At 40.5% G+C, this 17,092-nt stretch overlaps 1 protein-coding gene across 2 annotated transcripts in view; it reads left to right on the plus strand.

The window, feature by feature from the left end:
• Pdcd4 (programmed cell death 4) overlaps positions 1–17,092 on the plus strand; it is a 22,955-nt gene continuing 5,863 nt past the window's right edge. The window contains exons 1-8 of one of the 2 annotated variants that reach the window (XM_038349330.1): positions 1–162; positions 3,693–3,799; positions 5,122–5,424; positions 6,867–6,961; positions 7,178–7,291; positions 12,325–12,546; positions 13,874–13,971; positions 14,771–14,885. In XM_038349330.1, coding sequence (XP_038205258.1) covers positions 3,757–3,799; positions 5,122–5,424; positions 6,867–6,961; positions 7,178–7,291; positions 12,325–12,546; positions 13,874–13,971; positions 14,771–14,885 — 990 coding nt within the window. In that variant the 5' untranslated portion in view covers positions 1–162; positions 3,693–3,756. The remainder of the gene's footprint in view (positions 163–3,692; positions 3,800–5,121; positions 5,425–6,866; positions 6,962–7,177; positions 7,292–12,324; positions 12,547–13,873; positions 13,972–14,770; positions 14,886–17,092) is intronic. The other variant, XM_038349321.1, reaches the window with a different exon arrangement.

Raw genomic sequence — 17,092 nt, forward strand, 5'->3', positions numbered from 1 at the left:
CTGTCGCCCCCGTGTTACTGGGTAGAACAAAACAAAAACAAACAGAGCGAGAGGGGCTAGAGGCGCTCCGAGGCGGCTGCGGCGGAGGCTGAGGAGCGGGGTCCGGTGGGTCGAAGACCCGGGCGAGCGGCGGCGGCGGCGGGGCGGAGGCGGCCGGAGGAGGTCAGTACGGTGGGCGCGGCTCGCACGCGCGGGCTGCTGGCGGCGTCCTCCTCCCGCTCGCCCTCGGTCTGTGGACGAGGCCTCCGCACGTTGGGAGGGGGAGGGGGCGTGGAGGCCTCGCCGCGGCGGTCGGGGGCGACGGGCCGGGTCTGCAGCGGCCAAGGAGCCCTCAGGCCCGGGCGCGCTCGCCCAACGCCCGGGGCTCGGTCTCCGAGGCTGCAGCACGGGGCCCGCCCCCTCCTCGGCGGCCCCTGCCTTCCCCGGCGGCTGGGCGGGCGCGCGGGCGCTCGCAGCCGAGAGCAGCCTCCATCAGGTGCCCGTCCCGCCGCAGTTGGACACGGGGGACAGGACGGGTAGGGGAGGTGTGTGTGGACCGGACGGAGGTCGGCTGAGGGCTCGGCGGCCTCCTCCCGGGCCGCGCGGCCTGCCCTGCCCGGTGCTGCCTGAGGGTGGGGGTCCTGCGGGCGGGCTCGGGACGCGGACAGCCGCTCGCCGGGCACTTCGCCAACCCCTCCTCGCCGGCTCTCCGGCACAGGGTCCCTCAAAACGAAAAAGAATACAAACTAGAGAAAACAAAGCCGAGAAGGGAGCCCCCTTTCTGTGAAGGCATGCTGCGTCCGCTGCCTCTGTCCAGTGCTGTGATGTACACGGAGGGTCCCCCCCCCCCCCGCCGAACCTCAAAACTGCAGATGTAGGTCCTCCCAGATCTTCCCGCACGCCCTCCGGGGAGCTGGCTGTGTAGCCAGCCACTGTCGTCACCTTAGGATTCAAATGCAGCTAAGGGCCTGGGCGAGTGGTGGGTGTGAGGCCTACAGGATGCTTTGAAAACATATTGGTAGATTCACAGTTGTGACATTCTCCATGGCTTAAGAATCTGAGGCTTTGGGAAAGCCCGCATTCTTTAAAAAAAAAAAAAAAGAGGTTCTATCCGTATTGTAACTTCCACCCATAAAGTGCTTGCGACTGAGTTATACATACATCCGGCGGCGTCTTTGAATTGTAATTCGGTTAGTTTGTCTAATGTGGTAATGTTAAGAGAAAAATACTTGTTAGGACTGCAAAACTGAATGTACGCGGTTATTTTTTTTATAGCGATTGCTTTTGCAGTACTGTGGTAGAGTGCTTTTAGCTGACTGTAAGTTGCTAATTAGGTGATTGTATCCCAGAGAAGAATTAAAGTAATTTTCTAGTTAACGTACGGTTTAAACTTGATTTCCAAAAATGCCAGAATAATTTATGAGGTATTTAGGGAACACACTGGAGAACAGTTAATTTCAGCCTTAATTTTTCTAACCGCATGCATGCTTGTTTTCCTCTTGGGAAATGATTCTGTATATTAGTGTGGAGCAAGTGGAGTTTAGGTTTTTTTTTTTTTAAAGTTTGAGGTAAGCATTTTAAGGATTGTTAAATTGAAGAAACCCCAACTTTTTCAATTTGAAGATATGGAACATACTGCCCTTCAGAACAGTGGTGCTGTTGTGCGTTGTGGCTGGGATCCTGATCTGGAGAAGGAACTTTTTTTTGTTATAATTACTTAATAAACAGTTTATTATTTGCGATAGGCATTTCCATAGCTGTTTTCTGTATCATAGATTAATTATTTTCAGTGTTTCGAAAGCAGTATTTAACAGTTGGTGTAGCAAGTCTAGGTTGTCATAAACTTTTTTTTTTTTTTGTTAACCCGGACCTTCTCTGTAGGGCATTGTGAGTTCTTGTACTGCGTTCACTGGTCCGGATTCTGCTAGTGCTGCCTGCGCTGTGCTGCTTTCTCCTTGCACAGATCACCTGCTCTTTCTCATCTCTTGAATCGTATGCAGAGTGAGCACACGAAGTGCATGAAGTAACGCACATAGAACTCATTTTGAATTAGATAGGATTCGATAGGCAGCACTAACAATCTTAGTCCTTTATTAGGTGGATGCTGCAGAAGGCATTTTCTCAAAGATTGTACTTGTGTAAAGAAAGAAAAGAAACTTCACAGTGTAGCTCTAAATGAAACCACACCACGCATGGCAGATTTTGTATAACATGCCATTCGTGCCCTGAGAGGAAGTGGAAGGCTATGTTTTCAGCCATGGAAAGTACTAAATGTTTGCATTTTCAAACTATATTTGTCCTATATCTATATGAATCTCCATATATCTATTTTAAAATTCATTTTTTCTAAACCCTAGGTTGTTTGACATTAAAGTATTGGGGAAGTGATCACTTAGATGCACATAGCAGTTTATTCTGATTATAATTAGAGGATGATATTTTCACTGTGTTGTGTTTTTAGTGGTATGGTTAGCTTTGGTGTAGCCTGACAATTATGGCATCACTTCAGCATAAGGTGTTATTTCTGTTTCACAAGTTAATACATGTTTTGGAGAAAAAGAGCATAGTTCTGTCAGCTGTCTGTTTCTCCCCTAAAACAGTCTCCTGTGTAGGCTTTACCCTCCTGGCCCATGCTTCCAGGATGCTGTGCTATGGATTTGTTTGACCATGTCTGGCTTTTATTTGTTACTAAAGCAGGCTTTTTTTTTGAGCGAAAATTTTAGATTGTAAAAAACGATACACTAAAAATAAATTACAAATAAATGTCATAATAGAAAAGGTTACTTAAATGTCTCTCTGTCTCAGTGCCTCATAAAAAGACACGTGAAATGGCAGCTGCTTCTGCTTTCAGATAGTTTGTGGTGTGAAAGACCAATATGTGGAATGTTTTTGACTAGCCACAACTGTTGTTTATATTTTAGAATAAATTTGTTATTGTTAGAGAACTATTCCAATACTAATGTTCCTATATGCGAACGTATGATTAATTTTTAAGACTGTATTAAATGTGGGCTGGAGAGATGGAGAGATGGAGCATGGGTTAAGAGTACATAGTGTTCTTCCAGAGGACCCAAGTCCAGTTCCCAGCACCACATCAGTCAGCTCACAGTGCCCTCAATGTCCAGCTCTGGAGGATCCAGTGCCCTCTTGTGGCCACCTATGGCACCTATACAGGGCTGTGTATGTGTTTGCAAATCTTAAGAGAGTTGATGTTTTTAATGGAAAGTTGGTGAGTTTTAATGGAAAGAAGCATTTGTTGCAATAGTTTTTAACCCCAGTTTAAGGGACTCATCGACACATACTGAAATCTGATGTATTTTAATCTCAGCTTTTCTCTTTTTTTTCTGTCTCAGAAAAGCTTGTGGAGAAATTTGGTACTAAGTGTTAATTACTTTTGAAAGTAAAGCAACTGGTTTTTTTTTTTTTTTTTTTTTTTTTTTTTTTTTTTTTGATTTTTGAGATAGGGTTTCTCTGTAGTTTTTGGTGCCTGTCCTGGAACTAGCTCTTGTAGACCAGGCTGGCCTTGAATTTACGGAGATCCGCCTGCCTCTGCCTCCGGAGTGCTGGGATTAAAGGCGTGCGCCACCACCGCCCTGGGAAAGTAGAGCAACCTTAAGGCATTTTTTTCCTTCATTGTATTCAAGTAAGTTGAATTTACCTTTTATGTCAGATTAGAAGATGGTGAAACTTTTTCTTTTCCTTTTTAAACATAGATTTTAAAGGAGGACTTCCATTTCATAATTTGTGTATAATCAGTGCAAGTGAAATTAAGGAGAAATGGATGTAGAAAATGAGCAGATCCTGAATATAAACCCTGCTGGTGAGTAATACCCTGAACCCTGTCTGAGCAGACTTGGAACTATTCCATCGTTTATGTAAAAAAAAGATAGTAAGACTTTAAAGTACGTCCTTATCCATGCTAAAAAGAGCAAAGACTAGGGAAGAGTTTTGAAAGGAAAAAAGATACCATAGCTGAATTTGACTATTTGAATGTAACAATGGTCAACCTTGAGTGCGGTGCAGTTCCAGGGCAGTGACGTGATGACGTGGTGAAGACTCCACACTTCATTAGAAACCGCGTCTCAAGTAAGGGTGTGCTTTAGAGAAGCGGTCTGTTCCGTTCAGAGAATGTTCTGCAGATTGAAGGTAGAGAAGCTGAGACATAGCTTTTTCTTACTAACAACTGTACTTTTTTGTTAAGAATTGAATTAAATACAAATACAGTTTTTAGAGATTGATTCACTGATTTTTTTAAACTATCACAAAACACATTAAAGTCATACATATCTATTTTACACATCATAATTATGGTTAGGCACCTGACAGTTTGGGTGATGTGGCTCTGAGTTATCCTTCGTGAACAGAGCTGCTGTAGTGGAATGAATTCAGTCACCTTTCAGATCGAAGATTAGTAATTAAATAACTTCCAAGCAAGGGAACAATAGGGATGATTTTAGTTGCTAATTTTCCAGCTTGTATAGGCTGAGAACTTTTCGTAGATAGAAACTTGGGGAAATAGGAGTTGGAGATGATGATTTTAAGAATATTCGTTATGTTGTTATGTTGAAGGCAGTCAATTCAACAATTACATGGGATTACATACTTGTCAAATATATATTACAGGCTTTTTTTTGGGAGTTATTAATGTTTTTTTAAGTATTTGTAACTGAACAGGGAATGTTTGGGTGGTGATTTTAAATGCATTCTGAACCTTGGTTTCCTCATTTGTATAAATTGCTGAACTTACAGTGTCCAGTAGAGAGCCTAAAAAGTATAATAGATATTTTGTGTAGTTTATCTCCACTGTCTCAATATTCTTTGTTTTACTCTCTCTATTTTCATGACTCTTCGTTCATGACTCTACAGTTTAGGATCTTTACTAACATAGATTTTATTATTCAGATGTGAGGTTCCTTCGTTTCAGAAAACCTTATTAATTAAAATTAAGTCATTTCCTGTGTTTCCTTGGTAATGGGAAAAGAATCTTATTTGTCCTTTATTAGAGTAAGCCATGTGAAATTGCTAATATATGACTACTACTAACTACAAAATGTTAATTTCATGGGTAGTATTCAGATTAAATTATACCTAACAGTGGATGTTGGAAATACTTAGTTTGCTTTCTTTGTTTTCTCTTTTAAGATCCTGATAATTTAAGCGACTCTCTCTTTTCTGGTGATGAAGAAAATGCTGGCACTGAGGAAATAAAGAATGAAATAAATGGAAATTGGATTTCCGCATCTTCTATTAACGAAGCTAGAATTAATGCTAAGGCAAAACGACGGCTACGGAAAAACTCGTCGCGGGACTCTGGCAGAGGCGATTCAGTCAGTGATAACGGAAGTGAAGCAATCAGAAGCGGAGTAACTGTGCCCACCAGTCCAAAAGGAAGGTTGCTAGATAGGCGTTCCAGATCTGGGAAAGGAAGGGGGCTGCCAAAGAAAGGTTAGTGTGTGCTGTGCAAAGAAATAATGTGGAAAAACCCCAGTTCCTGCGCTGGGAGTTCCTTGTGCTAACGAGGACTGAAGTACAGACAGTTGCAAGGTTTACGGGTTGCCTAAGTGTTTGCAGTGGAGCTGAAGGCCTGGAATTGCTTTTTCTTAAGGTTGATTTTTTTTTTTTTTTGAATTAGAGCTTTCTTTTTCCCCCCAGCAAAATATAGTACACATTAATGCTTAGGAATTTTATACACCTATGAAAGTAGTCAGGTTAATCATGACTGTTATCAATTGAATCTGATTTTGGTTTATTATTAAAAGTAGTAACTATAATACATTTTGTAACATATTTGTAGTTCTGTGTCTGAGTTCTCTTTAGCTTTGCTGTTTGAATGGTGGAGTGGATTGATGTATTTCACTGGTGTATCCCGTGCCAAGAACACTGATAGACGTTTAACATTTGTTGGATGAGGGTCTGTCAGCATCTGTCTGTAGTAGGATTTTGGTTGAATTTGGATATTGGAGTGAATTTTGAATGATGTGAGCTTCAATTTGTATACTTAATTAAGACCTTGATAATTTAAATGGGTCCGGCAATGAACGTGCTTGTAAGGGGGGTGGGTGAAATATGGAGACTGGATTTCAGCGTCTTCTATTAGTGAACCTAGAACTAATGTCAAGACAAAAAGATGATTATGTAAAACTTTTGTTAAGGGGAAGAGAGAAAGATAAATACAGAACTATTTGGATTATACTATATATACACTATAGTAGTCTTTCAGAAATTACTTTTGTGAATAGTTTCACAATCATTTTTATCAGAATGATAGTTACCTGATTCTGATCTGCTATATCCAAGGATTATATTCCAAGTACAGAGTGAAAACTTAAAAAACATATTTTAGACAAATTTGGCCTTATACAGTTGTCACATTTGATATGGAAAAGCATCTTATCTTGGCAAGTTGAAGTTTATTCTAGTTTGTATACAGAAAAGAAACAGTTGTCAGTGCTGTTAATTCTTAAATAGCAGTTATTTGTTAACATACTGTTAATTCTAGTATAGCTTGTGTGCGTATGTGGAAGAGTGTTAGAGCATCTGACTGTGGTCATTATGGTTCTTTGTGGAATCCTAGGTTGAGGTTTTATTGCCACTTGCCCTCTTTCTGGTTCTAAGGAAAGCTTCTTCACAGTGTCACTTTGTGTAAGGTCTGAGGCATGGCTGTTTCTTTCAAATCTAAAAAAAATATTTTAAAGAATCTGCCTTGGTAGTTTCTAACCAAGTTATTTCAACTTGATGCTTTTGGAAATAGATAACCTGCTGTTGAAAAAGTGGTCTAAATAGGAGTTTCGTGTAGTTCTTAACTGGAAAATGCTTAGCATAAGAATTATCACATTGAAGTTATTTCAGATTTCGGTTAACATGTGTAAACTATGAACAACTTGCAGGTGGTGCAGGAGGCAAGGGTGTCTGGGGCACACCTGGACAGGTGTATGATGTGGAGGAGGTGGATGTGAGAGACCCGAACTACGATGATGACCAGGTAGGCGTCAGTTACGTTCATACTCAGTGTCTGTAAGGTTTCTTGGCTTTTCACTTGTAAGAACAGCTTCCTGAACTTTTGTGAAAGCAGCAGCATGCAGACTGTAAGTGACAAAAACAGGAAGCTGGTTTGTCCTGTCCACTGGTGATCACTAACTGGCTGAAATGGTAGTGTCTGCTTACCTGAATATTTAACTTATAATCCCCCCTTCTCCAGGAGAACTGTGTTTATGAAACTGTGGTTTTGCCTCTGGATGAGACTGCATTTGAGAAGACGTTGACACCGATCATACAGGAATACTTTGAGCATGGAGACACGAATGAAGTCGCGGTAGGTTCGACATTGCAGGGATCACAACCAGTGACGAGGAAACGCAGCTGGAGTGATGTTGATGACTCTGGATAAGTTTATGCTTTTGTTTTGTAAGGGCAGATTTCTTAGTCAAGAATGGATTGTACAGGGCATGGTGCTTTATGCCTAAGATTGGAGTACTGCTGAGGGGAAGGTGGATAGGCCAGTTTGAGGCCAGTCTGGGCCACATAGGGCTTCCACAGGAAAAAAAAGAATATAGTTTTTTCCTCAAATAATTTTTCTTACGTGTTTATAGGTTCTGATGAAACCTATATTCCAGACATGAACTCCCTTTTGTGGTATAGGCTATGATAGTCGGGACACTATTACACACACAGAACATCCTGTTTAGTGTCTTGGTGTAGTCAAGCAGGAATGTTGCTAACAGTTCACCACCAGCAGCCTGCATGGTCCCTTCTGGCAGGCACTGTGAAAGCTGTCCAGTAGGGTGGGGTTTCCAGTTCAACCCCATCTTACTTTCTCTATGTCCTGTATATATAGTCAAAGCATGCACATGCGTGGTCTTCAGCAATAGGGTCATATAACCAGTTGCAGTAGCAGTAGGTTTTGGGATTTGTGGGACCTCTTGGGCTTTCCTGGCCAACAGCTCAAAAGGTGTACTCCGTCCCTGACATTGAGATTTTCAGTCAATAACCTTATGACTTGTGGGCCTGCCCTTTTCTATTCATAGGGTACCATCTGTATTTAAACTTTTTTGCTGTTAGTTTAGTTGCTGGGGGATGCTCAGTGACTCAAAGCACACCAGTCTTAGAACAGCCTGCATGGCACTGGTGATAGGACTTGGATACACCACACCTCACTGTCTTAAGTATGCTTGCTACCTTCGTGATGTTTTATTCTGTGCCACACCAGAAAGGGGTTTGGCCAGGAGGTCTTCACTCTAGCCCTTTATGGGGCAAGCTGTTTTTAAGTCACTGGGATAGAACCAGTAATAGATGTGCCTGCTGCAGTGCTTTCTATACCCTCACAGTTGCTCTCCTGGTGTTGTGCACTGAGCTTCTGTTTCTTCCCATGACTGAGACCAAACCCTCTTGGAACTGTTTGCTTGGGTTGCTTTTGCCATAGCCCCCAATTATAGCCTTCTGAACTCCAGCCTTCTGAACTCCAGCATTCTGAACTCCTGGTGACTTCTAACAGGAAGGGACACTGGGTTAGTGGACACATAGCTATTGGACCTGTCCCGCAAAGATCTTAGCCATTTCTGTTTTTTTTTTTTTTTTTTTTTTTTTTTTTTTTTGTTTTTGTTTTTCGAGACAGGGTTTCTCTGCATCTTTTTTAGAGCCTGTCCTGGAACTAGCTCTTGTAGACCAGGCTGGCCTTGAACTCACAGAGATCCGCCTGCCTCTGCCTCCCGAGTGCTGGGATTAAAGGCGTGTGATCTTAGCCATTTCAAAAGCCACTTGAGCCTTTCTATGCCAATCCCACATAACTTCTTTCATTATCAAGTAATGGGCAAGATGGGACATAAAAATCTAATATCCCAAGAGCACCCACCCCATGCCTGTACCTCTTTTACATTTATAGGCACAGTCTGTTGTAGGATTTTGACAGTAACATTGTCAGCTATGTATGTATCTTACCTGACTAGACCATAATACTTTGAAGAATTTTATAGCTGTGCCTGGCCCTTGTGCCTGTGAATTGGTCTCTCATCCTCATTGCTATAGATCTACCTATATGTCACTTAGGTGCATTTCCTGATCTGCAAAACACTCAGAAGCTAGCATTATGTCATCTGTGTAATGAAACATTTTCCAGAGGATTGGCAGGGCAAGGCAACACCACAAACCACCAGCCTATAGTGGAGAGGAGAGTACACAGACAGCCTTGGTGAAGCACCCTGAGAGTCTGCTGTCATCTGCTATCAGAAGTGTCAGGGGGTTCCAGAAGTTCACAACTAGGAAGACACTAAGGTCAAACACAAACAGTTGTGTGATGTAGCACAGAAAGATTCCATCAGATGCTCCCTCCACAGACCAAGGTTGAGTAAAAAGCATGATTGGAGGCACTAACTTAATTCACTCCATTTTTTCTAACCCATTGCATTTCCATATTTTGGAGTTCTTCCATGCAGCCTCCCTGCATTTCTCCAAACATGATGAGCTCAGCGGGCCTGACTTAATCTGCTCAAACCCTCGCATGGCTAAAAGTGAATGGGACCCTACTTTCCCCTGCTGTACCTGTGGGCTCCCTGGGTCAGAATGGCCCGGGGTTGGCACAGTGGCTGTAACTGTAGCTGTTGCCGCTCCATCCACCATATCTGGCTGCTGGGGGAGTTCCTGCTTGGGCAAACAATCTCCACCCTAGCACATCCTTTTGCTGGAGGGAAATGTGCCCTCCTTAGTCTGATGGGGTAATTACCCACCCCTGGGACAGGACTGATGGTCTTCACCTGTACTGCTCTACACGGTGTCTTCTGTGAACCGCTTGCTCCTCGGGCTCTGCAGCCATCCAGAAGCCCCTGAGCACAGTTCGGCTTCTATCACGTTAAACTTCAAAGTCTCTATAGTCTAGTACAGTCTCAACAGTGCTTAAAAGTCTAAAGTTCAAAGTTACTTCTGAGATTCATGCATTCTCTTAACTGTAATCACCTATAAAAATCAAAATAAAGCAGATCACATACTTTCAACCTATAATGGCACAGGGTATTCATTTTCACTCCAGAACATGGAAGGGAGCATAGCAAGGAAATACTAGACTGACACAAGACTGAAGACCAACTGGGCATCCTTCAAATTATGTGTCTCCATGTCTCACATCAAAATGTTCCTCAGGTTCATGCCTCTTAACTCCCTTCAGTATTTTTTTTCCTACAATGTACTTTTTTCTCTTGGGCTGTGGTCCATTCCATTAGCAGATCTCCTTGACATGTATCCCTCTGTCATCCAATATCTTGGGCTCCAATTTCACAGCTTGATGTAATGGCCTCTCTGCTAGGACTACATTCAGAGACACCCCTGACACGTGCCTGGCCTTGGCGGTTTTCTTTGGACACAAAGGCAAATTCCATAACCCGTTTCTTCTCTGTTTAACTCTAAAGCTAGAACCACTTGGCCAAAGCTGTCAAGTTCTGCTGTGTACTGCTTACTCATTGAATTACATCATCATCAGCATTCTGTCCAAAGCTTGACTGTCCTGAAAATGGATCTCAAACTCGGCAATCTTTCAATTACATCTTCACCAGTTTTCTGTTTTCCATAGTTTTCTTTACTGCCTAACCTTCCTGTCCTGGAACAGAGATTTACCAGCCTCTCTGCCTTCTGAGTGCTGGGATTAATGTGTGCAGCCTATACACCAGCTCTTTTTCTTTAGTTTCTTTCCTTCCACAAGTTGGAAACTTAGTTGGGTGGGTGCTTGCCCTGAGGTCACCACTCACTTTATTTCATTTTTTAATCTGTCTCCTTGAACATAGGACTTCGCTTCATTCCACTTCCTGGTATTTTTTTTTTTTGCCTTTAAATTTACATTTTGTTATTTACCCTACTCAGCTTTCCCATTTTCATTATAAATCTTCATTAGAGTTAGCACTAATATCCATATGACAGAGTCTATACTAGACTGTTTTGAGATTTCTTCTGCCAACGGAATTAATCCAGAACTCTTCACTCTAGCCTCAGGCAGACTCTTTGGACAAGGGCAAAAGGCAGCCACTTTTTCCCCCACCAAAAATATCACAAGAACGATCTCTAGGCAACATACTAAACTCCCAACAGTTCAAATAATTCCTAGCACCTGTCTTCCATGCTAGTATGGCTCACTAAGCAGCATTTAAAGCATTCCACTGCTTTCCAAACCTCAAGTACCAAAGTCCAGACTCCTCCAATTACATGATCAGGCCTATCACAGCAATACCCCAACTTCTGTGTTAGGGTTTTACTGCTGTGAAGGGACACCATGACCACTTTTAATAATGTCACTCCCAGTGAGAGGATAGGGGCCAGTTACACTATTTGTAGTCGGGACCTTGTACTCGTTTCTCTCCAACTCATCTTTGGTTCTGTCAGATTCTTTTTGTGTGCCAGTTACATTGTGTGACAAAACTTCTGGGGATGCACAACTCACATGTCCTCACCCCAGAAAGGGAACCCAAAACAGACCAAAGTACAGATACACCAAACTAAAACTTGGGGGATCAGTGAGGTTTATTGGGGCTACTTACAGGAAAAGGGTTCCTTGCAGGAGCAGAAATGACTCTAAGATATTTGTATAGCCAAATTCTACTCCAGTATGGGTGACAACTTACAAAACTGGGAACCTGGAGCACACTGCATAATCTGTAAGCAGGTGTCTCAGTTGGTCTAAATCTCTGGTAGGCAGCTCATCTGGTTTCTGCTGCTACCAGGCAGCTGCTCTGGTCTTGCTGGACATCCTCTTTGCAGATTCGCTTTGTTTACTCTGGTAGGGAATGACCTAGTGAGTCTCATCAGTTTCAAGTGGTACTTCTGAAGCTTTTTTTGAGTCATTTACCTTCTTGTTAAGAGAGATTCCCTGGCCTGAAGATATGTTTCAGTCTTGGAGGAAACCATTACATAACACACACCATGAGGAGAAATGTGTGGCCCATGTCCTGCCTCCTGCAGGTCAGTCAAGTAAAGGGAATGACAGGTGAACGTTGTATTGAGAGGAAGAGCTTGTACTATGAAACATAGTCTTCAAGAGAAAACTTTTAAGTAGAATATGTAAACAGACTGTAATATAAAATGGATTTCTCCATAGATGTTCAAGTATTTGTAGACGTAATAGTAGATTGTAAAGCCAAGGTTTAGTTAATTAGGTAGCTGAATGAGCTGTTTTCAGTGTTCTTCACAGTCTGTGGACTGATGTTCAGACACTTAAAGGTTATATCAGTATTCCTGTTGTAAACCTGTTAAATATGTCTATTTTGATATTTCTAAAAAAGGAAGATATAATGATAGGTAAAAAGCATGACTACAAAAATAAAATTCTGCCAAACTGTAGTGACAGGTAATTATTTTCATTCTTTTAAATAGGAAATGTTAAGAGATTTAAACCTTGGTGAAATGAAAAGTGGAGTGCCCGTGTTGGCAGTGTCCTTAGCATTGGAGGGGAAGGCCAGTCATCGAGAAATGACATCAAAACTACTTTCTGACCTTTGTGGGACAGTAATGAGCACAAATGATATGGAGAAGTCGTTTGATAAGTTGTTGAAGGATCTGCCTGAATTAGCATTGGACACTCCTAGAGCACCACAGGTTTGTGCTGTTTCTCTTTTCATTTACTGCCCTTTCCTTTTGTGCTTTTGGCAGTAGAAATAATAAACTGTCCTGGCAGTTTTAATAACTAGAAGACAATGACCCATATTGCTTATGACCCCCAAAATAGACATGCACGTTTTCAGGCCCCCCCAACTTTGTTCATATTTTTATTACTATCTATTAAACCAAGGGTACCCACTGCTAGGCAGTGCTTTACCACTGGGCTGTAACCTACTCAGCCTTTCTGCTGATTTCCAAACAGTCTTGAAACTAAGTTTTATGTCTGACCTCTTTCCCACCCAGGTGTGCATTGGTTTTAGACATATATAATACATGTATTTTCTGCTCAGACATTTTTATTACATGTACGCTCTTTTACCAAGAGTTTTTAAAATATATGTTTCTCTAATAGTGACAGTTGACTTACTTGAGTGGTATTTGTTGAAACAGAATAAATCATAACTTCCCTTTGTCACTTTGAAAACATGTAATTTCTGTTTATTAACATCTGCATAAAAGTTCAGTTTATAAAGAGTTTCTAAATGAAATATACTTATTTTCCATCCTCTTTTTATATACACATTTAAAGATGACATCTAAGTTATATTAATTATAGAAATTTACTATTTATAGAAGAAAGACTGGGACAAAAAAATCCCCACAAAAACCTATTAACATTTTTTATTTCTAGTTTCTTGGTTATTTATCAATATCCTTTAAACTTTATTTAATTAGGAAATGGATTGTGCTACATATATTGTTTTTTAGATTTGATTTTTCTTACAAGATGTATCAAATATCTTTTTCTGTGACCCCACAGTGTACTTTGGTCTGTGTGCACTGCTTACCCATGCCATTATTGTCAGACCCTGAAGTCGTTTCCAGTTTCTGTAGTAAATAATGCTGTGATCATACTTTCAAATAAACATCTGTGCATAACTTTTCTCCACAAGATATGTTTTATTATTGGTTGAAAAAAACACTCTGGGCTATTTTATTTAAGAAATGAAGAGTGGTTTTTTTGGACTAAATCATTTTAACAGATATTATTGGTAACATGTTTAGAATGAGGCAGTGTAAAAAGTATTGAGCATTAAGTAGTGAGCTAAACAGATGTTGATTTCGATCTCGGCGGCATTAACTTGAAGGTTAATATAAAGGAGTGTACTTCATACATGACAAACAGGTGCTTTTGCATAACCCAACATATATTTTAGCTGTTGTGCAGTTCAGCTAGTTTCTATCATTTATCCATTTTAAATCTGTGGTCTAATAAAGGTTTATTTTGGATTTCTTTTTTACATAGTTCTCTTTCTTATTATAGTTGGTGGGCCAGTTCATTGCCAGAGCTGTTGGAGATGGAATTTTATGTAATACGTATATTGATAGTTACAAAGGAACTGTAGATTGTGTACAGGCTAGGTAAGTAAATTAAGTTTTGCTTCTTAGAATTTCAAAACAGGCAGTTCTACAGCGATACTCGTATTAGTCAGATGTTGTGAACATGTTGTCGTTTATTTGCTCTTCGTTGTTAAAAATTGTTGACATGGAATAACAGGAAGAGGACAGCAATAAAGTGCAGACGTTCTGAGCTAACTTACTAGGTTCCTCCTTCTTTGGACCTCAGTTTCCCTACTTGTAAAATGAAAGCGTTGAGTGTATATTATCAGGATACCTCTGGGTCTGATTCCTGAAGTCATTTCATGTTTTAGTAAGATCTACTTAGGGAGCCTTGTTTAGAATTCTGTAGAAACCTTTTCTTGGAATATGTGCTTTTCACTTTTGTTCTTTGATTTAGTGAATTATAAGCCAAACATGGTGTTTTACTTTTTTAAGCTTCCTGGAGATGTGGGTTTAGACAGCCATGTCTCAGGTTTTCCAGATATAGATACTAATTTTGTGGCCTACGTTAGGTCCTAGAGGAATGACTTCCGTGGGTGGGAAGATGTGACTCTCTATATAAAGTTCTATGTGAAATGTTCCGTTTTGATGATAGATCAGTAGTTTTGTCTTGTATTTTGGTCTTGATGAGAAATGGAGGTAAAGGAACATAAGAATGTTAAATATTTTGCTAACTAATTTTAATTTGAAAAGTTATTCCCCAAATTTACATTTTTTTGTTACACAAACGTCAATACATAGACACTTTTGTAAACTATTGATAATGCAGTAAACCTCAGCCTATCTGTAATTTTCTATTTTTTTCTCGTCTCTTTGGTAGAGCTGCTTTGGATAAAGCTACTGTGCTTCTGAGTATGTCTAAAGGTGGAAAGCGCAAAGACAGCGTGTGGGGATCTGGAGGCGGGCAGCAGTCTGTCAATCACCTTGTTAAAGAGGTACCTGATAAGCATTGTTTTCAACTTACATGTGTCCTTTGAAAGAGAAAACAGTAAGACAACTACTAGATGGCATTTTTGGGTAAGAATTCATTGTGATTGTATACCTGCAAGTATAAAATGGAATAATCTACAGAATAGAAAATAATTGCATAATTGCTATTATTTCCTGTTTTGTGACTTAATGGCATGACTATTAAGAGGCCTTTTGTGAATGTTAAGAATGTTGTCTGTGAACATCTAAGGAAGGAGTACCTATAAGGAGGCTGTCTGTGAACATCTGGGGAATGCCTAAAATCTTGTTTTATAGTTGTATTTAGTTTTAACTTAAAATGCCTTTTTGTTTTTGTTTTTTGAGACAGGGTTTCTCTGTAGCTTTTAGAGCCTGTTCTGGAATTCTGTCTGTAGACCAGGCTAGCCTCGAACTCACAGAGATCTGCCTGCCTCTGCTTTCTGAATGCTGGGATTGAGGCATGCACCCCACCACCTAGCTAAAACGCTATTTTTAAATTGTTCAATAAATATTATATATAAGCAATTTGGGTAGTCTGAGATTACAAGTTAGAGATTATTACTGTTAGAGCAGATCAGAGTGGTAGATATTTATAAGGATGTTCACTACATTTGCTAACGAAAATTAATAGTTGGGTTATTTCATTAAAATGCAAGTTTTGCTTCCTATAGATTTTCTCTCATGTTCTTTAACAACTGGAAAAATGTAAGTGTCTGACTACATATATTGAGACCTGCAGTTAGAAAATTTGTAGTTTAAGTACTTTTTTTTAGTATACTCTTTAATTTTGATTTTCAACTAGTTGTGTGTGTGTGTGTGTGTGTGTGTGTATACATGTGTGTCTTGTGTGTGTTTTAGTTTAGCGGTCAAAATCAGGTCTCATTTCTTAGGAAATGTCATCTTGCTTTTTGAGACAGAGTCTTCACTGGGACCTTACCTTTGACATAGCTGTAGTGATATTTTGTTTGTAATCTAACAAATAAAGCTTGCCTGAAGATCAGAGTGCAGAGCTAAGTCACTAATTAGCCATAGAGGCCAGGCATTGGTGGCATACACCTTTAATGTCAGCACTCAGGAGACAGGCAGACAGATCTCTGAGTTCAAGGCCATCCTGGGCTACACGAAATTGATCCAGTCTAAAAGGCAAACAGAGCCAGACAGTGGTGGCTCATAGCTTTATTCCCACATGCCTTTAATTATAAAACTAGGGAGGTGGAGACAGGAAGGGATATGGCTGGGTGGAGAGAGGAGTACAGGCTGGGGAAGACAGGAGCTCAGTATAGTCCGAGGACACAGTCGCAGGCAGTCTGAGAGCAGAATCGCCCCTTTGGTCTGAGCATTGGTAGAGGTAAGAATTCTAGTGGTTGGCTGTTTGCTTCTCTCATCTCTCAGCTTTTACCGCTTAATATCTGACTCTGGACTTTATTTATTAAGACCAATTACAATTCGTGCTACCCATAGTTAGGCTGGCTAAATAGTGAGCTACGGGTCTCCTTGTCTCTCTTTCTGATGTTGAGATTACAAGCATGCCATGTCCACTGTATTACGTGGGTTCTCAGGATCAAAGTAAAGGTCATCAAGCTTGCATGACAAGAACTTAATTGGCTGAGCTGGTGCCTCAACCCTCACTCTATTTTATATCTCTAGTTTAAGTGGTAAGGAGCTCAAATGGGTAGTTACAGTGTTGATCATTTTTTGCTTTTTACGTAGGTTAGATTAGATATGTCAGATTATAACTGCATTATCTTTTAAAAATTTGAAGAGTTATAAGAAAAGTTAAAATAGGAATATCCCAGGGATATTAGCCAAGGAAATGTAATAAAGAGCATCATCCTGACTGGACAGGAAGATGTCAAACCAGCTCTGTTCCCAGATGAGTGATACATAGATTGGAGAATCCAGGGGAATCTACAGAGAAACTCCAAAAACCCAAACTTAACCCGTAGTTTAGCAAATTTCCATGATAATAAGATCAATACATGAAATTCAGTTTTTTATACATTAGGATTGAAGGAATAACAGAAATGAAAGTGTTACTGTATTTATAAAAGCTTAAAATTAGAATATGACAAAATTAAAGGAAATTCAAATTTATACACTAAAAACTGAAAACATTGAAAGATATGCCCACATTTATGGATTATAAGACAATATCGCTAAGATGATAATACTCTCTGAAGGTGCTATTTTGAGA

This window comes from Arvicola amphibius, chromosome 1, assembly GCF_903992535.2.
Source record: "Arvicola amphibius chromosome 1, mArvAmp1.2, whole genome shotgun sequence".
Classification (NCBI taxonomy): Eukaryota; Metazoa; Chordata; class Mammalia; order Rodentia; family Cricetidae; genus Arvicola; species Arvicola amphibius.